The 10,668-nt window shown below is 28.7% G+C and overlaps 1 protein-coding gene across 1 annotated transcript; it reads left to right on the forward strand.

The window, feature by feature from the left end:
• Window positions 1-905: 905 nt before the first annotated feature.
• Window positions 906-7,275, forward strand: LOC120089480 (protein RGF1 INDUCIBLE TRANSCRIPTION FACTOR 1-like). Its single transcript, XM_039046966.2, has 4 exons — window positions 906-1,197; window positions 1,309-1,545; window positions 3,290-3,505; window positions 6,646-7,275. The coding sequence occupies exons 1-4, from the start codon at window positions 1,195-1,197 to the stop codon at window positions 6,877-6,879; spliced, it is 690 nt and encodes a 229-aa protein (XP_038902894.1). The 5' UTR covers window positions 906-1,194; the 3' UTR covers window positions 6,880-7,275.
• Window positions 7,276-10,668: the final 3,393 nt, after the last annotated feature.

Consider the following 10,668-nt stretch of genomic DNA (forward strand, 5'->3'; position numbering starts at 1 on the left):
TAGGTTATCACTTAAGGCATGATCCACTTGTATGTCTCCACATACATGCTTAAGTTACAACAATAACTAGGGATCTTAGTTTATTGGTTTGTGCTTAATGCAACTGAAATATCTCATATTTCATAGATAACAGTGAATAAAATATCTCATATTATTACATCACAAATGTTTGTTCATACAGGTGTTTACAAACTACAGGACCCTTTGAGATTTAGGGCATCAACCCCAATAAATCCATGGTTGAGCTCTTAGATTGATAGTGAGCTCCAGAAAAGAGGAATTGACCTGGACAAGTGCTAGACGAATAGATAACTATTTTAGGGGAGACTTGATGGCTCTTTCGTTCTAGAGGAGGATTGTTGGAAATGTAATCAAAGTTCTACATTTGCTAGATAAGAGAAAGATCATGGATATATGTGAGGAAAACAACTAAGTGTTGTCTTACCTATCTTTGTGCAACCAAATAGTTGTCCAATAATTTTAAAAAAATAATTTTTTTTCTTTTTTGTATAAAGTACAAAGAAGTATGAGATTAAGTGTAGTCTAAACTACATCTAATTAATGCTCATAAGTGAGAGATGATATATTCATTTGTATGAAATCAAAAGTTTTTAAATCACGGATTGACCCAAAAACTTAAACTAGTGGGTAAAAGTAAATTCAATTATATATCATCTAACATTATCTCTCATAGTGGAAATCAATATTAATTGGAAAGTAAATAACAATATAGAGGCTTGAATGCATAACTTTTTTGAATCACTTGCTCTTATACCATATTAAATTATCGAGGGAAAGTAAACTTAATTATATATCATCTAACAAAGCAAAGTCACGTAACATACAATTGAAGGGATGAAATGAAAATTGTGAATACATATTAGGAAGGAAATGTGAAGTTACTTGAAGTAAACGTAAGCCGTTTTGGTTCGGGTGTGGAGTGAGGTTCGGGTTCGGAGTTGAGAGGAGAAAGATAGAGAGGCAGATTCCGCAGCACCAACCAAAGCGGAAAAGGCATTTTTCTCCATAGCCCTACCTTTTTCTCTTCTCCATATTCTCTCAATCACTTTCCCGAGAAAGAAAACTCATCGGAGAGGGAAAAACCCATCCTCTTATCTCCAAATCGCTAACACCGCAGTTCAGCCCCCCGTAGAGTGATCGATTAGCGAAATCCAAGTCGCAATCGTAAAAATCATGGTGAGCATTCGCTTCAAATCGAAAACTCCATTGCCAATTCAATTCTCCAATTAATCTCGCTCTTCTTTATCTCGTCTTCCTGAAATTTCTTGTGTTTTTGTGATGAATTAGGGAAAAATCGGAGAAATCGATCAGAATGAAGAAGAAGAAGAAGAAGAAGGAGAAGGAGAAAGTGAAATTGAATGGCCGCCATGGCTAGAACCTCTTCTAAGCACGAGCTTCTTCGTTCAATGTAAGCATCACGCCGATTCGCATAAAACTGAATGCAATATGTATTGCTTGGATTGTATCAACGGAGCTCTCTGTTCGCTCTGTCTTAATTCTCATAAAGATCACAGAGCCATTCAGGTACGCTCTGTTCTTCTTCTTCTTCTTCTTTTTCTTGTTCTGTAAATTTTTTGAGATTTTTCTACTGGATTTTTTTTCGCAATTTCTTCAATTATTGGGTTTTTTTTTTTTTTTTTTTTTTTGGAAATAATTAATTGTTTCTTGTTTGAATGAAGCCGATGTGGAAATTACTGTTTGTTACCTACTAACAGCAACAACATGCCAAATCATAACGATATAAACTGTGAAGTCTCTGTTTATCTTTATTTTGTTATTTTGTTCTCTTTTTTTTCCTTTTTAAATGTTAAAAGTGCATGTTTGGTATGGTTGTTAAATTTATTATAAAGTTACTTGGATTCTGAGGTAAAAAGTAAAAAAGTTAGGGCGTTTGGACAAGGAGTATCTAAATTTTCAAAATCTCCGATTACTGCCGTATTTATTATTTGGTACAATTTTTACTATTTTACATTTATCGTTTTTTTATTATTTGTTATAATATTTATTATTTCTTTTTCAAACAAAAATAATTTACACCTCAAACACATATTATTTTAACTCAAACTAAAATAATTTACACTCAAACACAAACTATTATAAGTCCAACTATAATAATCTATGATTATAATAACAAATTTTTTGATCCAATGTCACCTAAAATGTAAAAATTTAAAACTTCAAATATATATATATATATATATTTATTTATTTATTGTAGTAAGGAATAGTTTTTTTTTTCTCTTTTTGGGAGAAAATAAACCTACCATGGGTCATTGGTATTATTTTAAGAAAAAGAAAACTTTGAAATTATTATTACATTTGGTTATGTTTGTTGATATACTTCTAGGGACGAAAGTTATGTCAATTATTACTGAATATCAATTTTTTATTTTTACGACTAACACATCGTGCCAAATCAATAAATATTTATTCTAATAGGTATATATCGCGTGCATACATATATATACATATAATGGAGTTCATTTAGTACAAATTATATTGACAATAGAATGTTTCTAAGTCTGGGAGTCCATTCAATTTAAGAAAAGAATTATAGATAAGAAAATGTTGGTTCAAAAATATAGGTCAAGATGTTTGAAAAATGTCGATGAAGAAAATGTAGCTAAAATGTAAAAACATATTAAGATTTAACCAAATTTCATTACTATATGTCCTAATTTATTAACCTTAGTTCTTTCTTTTGGCTATAGCCTATATATATTATTTGATACATTTTTTTTATTGTTTAAAAAGTTGCATCTTTATTACTCTTTTTTATAATTGACGGTAGAGGGATCCAAACCACAATCCTCATGGTCACTAGCACACTCGTATGCCTGTTAAGCTATATTCACTTTGGCACATCATTATTACTTTTAGTCTTGCATAACATGTAATAGCAATTCATAGTACTTTTAAGGTTAATAATTAAGTCTATAGCAACATATTAACTCTATTGCTGATAGATTCCGAGAGTTGAATCTAAATTTTTTCATATCTAGCAAATTCTTTTGCATTATGTTATATCTGTTAATATTTTCGAATCAATTACTATATTTGCAACTGCTCTTGAAATGTGTTAGACAAGAATTAGAACTTGGAATATAAATTAGAATTTTTAGACACTATCACATCATTCAAAGTTACCGTTGCATCATTTCGTATCTCAATTTTTGTCCAACACATAGTTTAGTTTTATTTTCTATAGAGAGGAACAAAAAAAAGATGAATATTGATGGTATTTTGTGGAATATATATGTATATATAGATAAGAAGATCGTCGTACCATGATGTGATAAGGGTGTGTGAGATACAGAAATTTATGGACATAACAGGCGTCCAAACTTACATTATAAACAGTGCCAGGATTGTGTTCTTGAACCAACGCCCTCAGCCACGTCCTGCTAAGGCTCTCACTAATATCTGCCTCGTCTGCCACCGTTCTCTTCTTGATTCCTACCATTTCTGCTCTCTTGGCTGCAAGGTTTTTCTTTCCACCTTTTCCCTTTCTTTATTCTTATCAACCCATCATTCCACATTTTTAGTGCTAATCATTAATTATATAGCATTATCGTTAGAGAATTACAAATTTAGTCAAATCTATTTATCGTAGACTCTATCCTTCGTATAAACTTCTATTAATGATAAATTCTATCGCTATTATATTCCTATCAATGATAGAATTTATTGTTGATAAACTCTTATAAGCGATATAGTCTATCACTGATAGACTCCAAAAATTGCACCTAAATTTTGTTATATTTGTTAATTCTTTTGCATTGTGCTTTAATATCTTGAGTCTTGATTACTATATTTGTAATTGTCTCTACAAAATAATTTGAATTACGCATTTGATAACTGTTTTCTTTTTAAATCTAACTATTTACCCAAAATAGCAAAATTTTAATCTTCCTTATTGTCTATCAGAATTTTTTCTCTTTTTTATTATTTCGGTAAATAGTTTGACATTTTTTATATCCGTAAAAATTTCCTCTATATATATACACACATTCACACATTCCTTAAAATTTTAAATTAAAAATATAAAAAAAAAATACATGAAAATATGTTTAAAAATTAAATATAAATTTCTATGTTATATATCACATGAGTGTATGTAAGACACCTTTCACAATATTAGAGTATGAGGAAATTACAATAATAGATGAATTTTCAATCATCTATTTTTATAAAATAATGAGGTTCCAAATTTTGTTTTAAACTTGGCACTTATTGCTTTTAGAATAGCTAAAGGTACTACTATGTTGAAAGTAGGTTAGAGGGTTTGGAACACCTTTTTGTAAAAACATATTTTCAATTAAAAAAATATTATTATATCTTACTCAAAATTATGTTAAATGACAAATTTGTTTTATTGTATTATACTATTTTTTGAAGTGCTTCTATCAAATATTAACATATTTTATTTCTCACTATATATTTCGGGGATTTTTGGTTATACATTTTAGAGTCTTTTTTAAAATAATAATAATAATAATAATCCACCTCTCTAGTGTTAATCTAAAGTTAATCCAAAAAAGGTAAAAAAATTAAAATTAATCCGACTCTTTTTCTTAACTGTTTTTAACTATTTCTTATTTATTTAAGATTATGTTTGGTAACTATTTTATTTTTTGTTTTTGTCTTTTAAAATTAAATTTATTTCATCCACATTTCTTATAATGATTTGCATCTTTTTTTAATGGTTGGATTCTTAGTCAAATTCCAAAAACAAATACAAATTTTTAAAAATTACTTTTTTTAGTTCTCAAATTTCGACTTAGTTTTTTAAACCATTGGTGAAAAGTAGATAATAAAAGAAGAATTTTGGATGTGAAAGTGGTGTCCATAGGTTTAATTTTCAAAAACAAAATGGTTACTAAGCGGGACCTAAGATTTTTTAAAATCTATTTTGTTCATCTAAAATCACTCTACTTTAAATTATACGAAACACGTTTTATATTATTTGATTTTTTTAAAAAAATATCTTTTTGGTCTCTAAGTTTTGAATTTAGTTTCTATTTGGTTCCTAAGTTTCAAAATGTTTTACTTTTAATCTTTAGTTTTGAGTTTGGTTTCAATTTAATCTCTAGATTTTAAAATATTAAAATTTTAATTTTATTTCATTTTGATTCATAGGTTTCAAGATTTCCACTTTTAAACTCAATTTTCACTAAATACTCACTTTAATTTCAGACATTAACTTTTATTAACTAATTTGAAATAATTGTGATGTGAAAATTTAAAATAATTTTAATAGTAATGAAAAAAATAGGGAAACTTGACTATATAATTATTTTAATTAAAAAAAAAATTATATGTTCAAAAATGTCTTGGTGTTTCAATGTAATTAATTAGAAGATGATGTCGATAATTCTAAAAATAATAAAAATTTAAATAATAAAACAATCTCGTGATTTAAACCATAATTTAATTTCTTTTTTCCGTGAAAATTCCAATTCTTTTTTGTGGGAAGGGAGTTGGCAAAAATGAAAGTTCTCTCAGAGTTGTTGACATTGTAGCATTCAAAATTTCAAATGGAAAAATAACACCCTTAAACAGTAAAAGAAATATGCAATTACCCCACCACTAAATCAATTTATTTCACACTAATTAAGTATGTATAAAAGAAAATTATAAAACCATGGCTTAATCATTATTAAGATAAGGACAAATTAAACCTAATTAATGAAAAAGGAAATTAATTATAGGAAAATTATGTTGAAAGTAAACCATTAATTATCCTCCATTGGTGGCCGATTCTTCACCTCCACCTCTCATTGCAACTTGACAAAAGATAAAAATAAACGTCCAAATTACAAAAAGTTAAAACTCTAAACTTTGTCATTAGTTTAAAAATGATCATAATTCTTTTAAAGTTGTGATATTCAAAACTACCTTAAGAGTGAAAATTCATAATAACTTAATAAAGAATTTGAGATCAAGTACGGTTAGGTAGAGTTTTGGTCCCAATTTCATTTAATATCATTGGCATCATTTTAAGTCTCAACTTTTATTTCAAAAGGAGTTTAAGTGTTTTTTTTTTTTTCTCAAAGGTATTGAATTGTAATAAGATGAAGAGAACCTCACAAACCCAGATCAAGGTGTAAACACAATCAAACGAATTAAGAGAAGAACGAACACAAATTAAATAAACAAATTAAATACAACTCAAGAAAAAAGGTCTCAGGAAAGAGACCTACTTGAGTTCCCTCAATAGAAGTCTTACGCCACTGAGAATAACAAAGAAAAACTCCAAACTGCATGATCTAACTAACCATTTAGAGAGGACGCAAGGTAGCTCCATTCACACAAAGATCGCATTCACGCCAAACATGATAGATAATATCATACTAAGCAACTCTTCAATCCTTATACCTCAAATAAATTGTCTGCACTAAAGTGACAAATTCAATTACATGTCTTCCCCAAAGAGCTGACCAAAAGGGTAGTTAAGAATATGTATACTTTAAAGCAAACATTAAGTAAGGGTTTTTTTTTTTTTGTTTTTTGGGTGGGGGGTGTGTAATTTAGATTGCTTTAAAAAAAAAAATACTAGAAACATTGAAGTTTGCTTGATTGACAAATTTAAAGTGAATTTGTTTGTGATATTGATAAATACAGCTAATTGGGACATCAAAGAATTTTGGAAAAAGGGTAATAAAAGTTGTGGAAAATGAAAGTTCCGACACCGAGAAATCGAAGACGGCCACCAGTAATAGAAGAAAACTTAGAAGCAAAATCCAAAGCTTCTCGCCGTCGACGCCACCCCCCACGGCGGCGACTCACAGAACCGCCAAGAGAAGGAAGGGAACGCCGCACCGGTCTCCGATGGGGGGACTTCTCTTAGAATTTTAAATATTTATTATAATTATTATATTTAAAAAAAGCATTAAAAACTCAAAAGGACGAAAATGCCCTCCTACAGCCACCGACACATAAACACAGATTATTATTATTATTACTATTCTTGCAGCATCTGAGCCTTTGACCAACGGTCAACGGAGGCCGTTGCTGTAAAACTAAAAGTTACTGCCCTGTTATGTATAGTGTATTATAAGAAATGTACTTCGTTGTAATTTAACAATAATAAAATATTAAATTAAGAGAGAGAGAAAAAAAAATAAAAGAAGCAGAAAAAGAAAAAAGAATAATAATGTGTAGTTATTTGTGATTGTACAATTGTTGAAAGCTATTTTTATAAAAATAGCATATGAGTTTGAATTAAATTGTGAAAATAATTTCACTTCTTCATTCTCTCCCTCTCCATTTTTTTCAGTGGCTACTTTATTATGAATGATTTCGTATTGTTGTTCCAAATTTGGTATACTTTTAATATTTTTTTATTATGTTTATGGTTTAATGTCGTCAGCCATGACATATTAGACAAATGTTTGGTTGATTTGAAATATCAACGTAATTTAATTTGAACTAAATATGACATTGGAGTGATATTCAACTCAACTCATTTTGATGAGCCAAATATGAGGCCTGAAGTGAATCCTTTTATACATCGTAGTAATTTGTATAGTTTTCTTATTTCCTTAGCAATTTATGTTGTATTGTGCCAAATTTATGAACTTGTATAATTGAACCTCTCATATATATATATAATTGTACACCAAGAAATTTAAGTTCTTGTTGAATGAGAAAATTCATACAAATCACAAATTTTTACGTCATTTTTTAAATTAATTACGAAATTAAAAATCATCAAATTTGTGAATAATTACATGTTGACACGTATCCCAAATTAAAATTGAAAACAAGAAGTCGATGGATTCTAATAATATCACATGTCTTTGTCACAACAATTGGATCGAACAAAGCTAGTTTGGTCCAATTAGGCCACAAATATTTTGGTCAGATTCATAGTCAACCAAGCCCAAACCAATGACCCTCGTTTATGGTCATCCAAATCCATACACAAGTCCACATATTCGCAAGTGAACGGTATAAATAGAAGAGTTCCTCTTCATTTGAAGAGGTCAAAAACTTAAGCTCCAAAGAAAACTAACAAAGATCTCTACTCTAACCTCCTGAAGACTAGACAATCCTTGAAAACTCATGTTCTTGAAAGATTAAAAATTATCTTTCACGATTTCAACTTTAAGAACATTCACACACTAACGCTCTTCAAATGAAGTGAATGCATTCAAGAGATCAACAAGTCAAAAATCAATCCAACACATAAAAATTAATAAGTCAAATGTCGATCCAACATATATAAATCAATAAATTCAAGTTGATTACATATATCAAATTTCTTTGTTGAAATCTAGTGCAACAATTCTAACAAATACAACAGGTAGACTAATCAAACAATTGTAACTGATTTATAAGTTACTTACAAGGGCATAAATGTAATATCAAATAACATTATTGATCACTTTATTTGAATTCATTTTTCTCACTTCTCTTTTTTAATTCAATGATTGTAAGTTAAGCAACGGTAGCGGGTGATTATTGAATAGAATGGTTTTAAATGTTTTTATTTTCCTTTTTAATTAATAGATATAATTAATAGGAAAGTGACATTTTGCATAAATAAGAAGTTGCGTGAATGACTAAAGAAAAAGCTATCGAGTGTTTGGTCCACCAATTTTATAAGTTAATTTTAAACAACTCAATTTCAATAATAAATATTATTGAATTAAAATTTGCATATTTATCCAAAAACTTTATTCCCTCTTTGTATGTTTTTCATATTTATCGAAAAATTTTATCTTACAACTCTGCATCCTAAAACAGATCTTCTAATTTCAACATATTAACTCCACACATCATAACTCAATTCAATGCCCAAAATATCCTTAAAGGTGTGTTTACCCAAGGAGTTGGGAATTAAGAGTTGTGAACTCCATTCATTGTTTAACCCAAAGAGTTTGTGGATCCCACTACTAAAAAACATAAATTTTATACCTTATCGACTCCTTAGTAGGCCTCATAAGTTTACAACTCCTTAGATTTCATAACTCCTTGAAACTCACTATTTCACTCCTTACTCCAAACATCTTTACATCGCCTATAGAGCTGTTTAGGGATAAGGAGTGGAATAATGAGAAGTAAAATATTATAAAATCTAGAGAGTTGTGAACTCTTGGAGTCGTATACGGAATTGATAAAATATAAAATTAATATTTTTAGTAATGAGATTTACCGATTCGTTGGTCGGGTGAAGTTTGGAAACATACCCTTAGTGAATGGAAGTGACATTTTGTTTCTTTTTATTTTATTTTATTATTTTTTAGGTGGGACATGTGATATGTCTGTCATAAGGTACAAATTGAACCGGTAATACCGGTATTAACAAAAAAAAAGGAGAAAATGACATTTATCTTTTCCTTTCCAAAGACTTGTTCATGAAACCCCCATCTAACTCCATTAAACATTCAATTATTGTCCTATTGAAATTTATAATGTGAACCACTACCTTTAGTCTTGGATCTTTTGTGACCTTTTATTGTTTGTTTGAGTATTTGGAAAAGAACATATTAGGATAGTTTTATTAGTAGAGTTGATATTGGAGATACGATTTCGTTAAAACTAAATCATTTGTTCAATTAATAACTTCATTTATCGTAGTAATTTGTTTTAGTGTCGTTCACATTAAAAAAATGAATAAAAGTTTATTTTTTATGGTGGAATACTTAAAAGTTATAAAGATGGAGACAATTATAATCTTCCAAAAAAAAATATTTTAATGAGATTATATTAATTTTAGTGGATAAGACACTAATCATTATTTTAAAAGTTGATGGTTTGACGATTTACCATTATTATACCGAAAAAGAGATATATATGAGTACTAAACATTATACATTAATGACGAAGAAGAATTGCTTAAAAATATTTAAATGGGCACACAATTCCTTTCTTTCCTTTTTTTTTTTTAGAAAAAATCGTATTTGCAAATGATTTATTTGTGTTAGATATTTTCAAATATGGTTGTTGGATGAGAAATTGAACAAATCACAAATTGTCATACCATTGTTGAACGAGAAATTAAACAAACCACAAATCGCCATACCATTTCTCAAATTAATGACAAAATTATAAATGATCAAATTAGGACTAATTAGAAGTCAACATGTGTTCCAAATTGAAATTAAAGAAAAACTTGGTAGATCTCAATCATGTCTTGTATTTTCGTCATTGTCATTGGATTGAATAAACTAGTTTGGTTCAAGGACTAGCAAGAGAAATAGCAAATTTTAAAAGTTTCATTTGAAAAAATGGTAAAAGGGTTTCAAAATTATAAAGCAAAACAATTTTATATAATAGAAAATACTAATTAGTAAATGACAAAACTACCCTAAAACAATAAAATTAAGTACAAATGAGGATGCAAAGATACACTACTTAAAAAACAAAACGAATACCACAAATACACTCTACCTAAATATTCTAGAATAAAAAATAAATGGTATCTAAAATATTTCAAAAGCAAAAATTAAAAATCATCCAATATGGTTCTTAACGCTTCTAGTTGTCTAAGAATGTGTGTATGTGAGCGAAGATGACAACTAGGCGGTGGAGGTCATTAGAAACTTATGGATGTCTACAATGATGGACTTCCTCCAATGTGAGAAAGAGCAAAGTTGATTATACCAGTGAATCGTTGTTGGCAAGTGAGTATTTGAAGGA

The sequence above is a fragment of the Benincasa hispida genome, chromosome 10, assembly GCF_027475165.1.
Source record: "Benincasa hispida cultivar pf3 chromosome 10, pf3_genome.v1.1, whole genome shotgun sequence".
Classification (NCBI taxonomy): domain Eukaryota; kingdom Viridiplantae; phylum Streptophyta; class Magnoliopsida; order Cucurbitales; family Cucurbitaceae; genus Benincasa; species Benincasa hispida.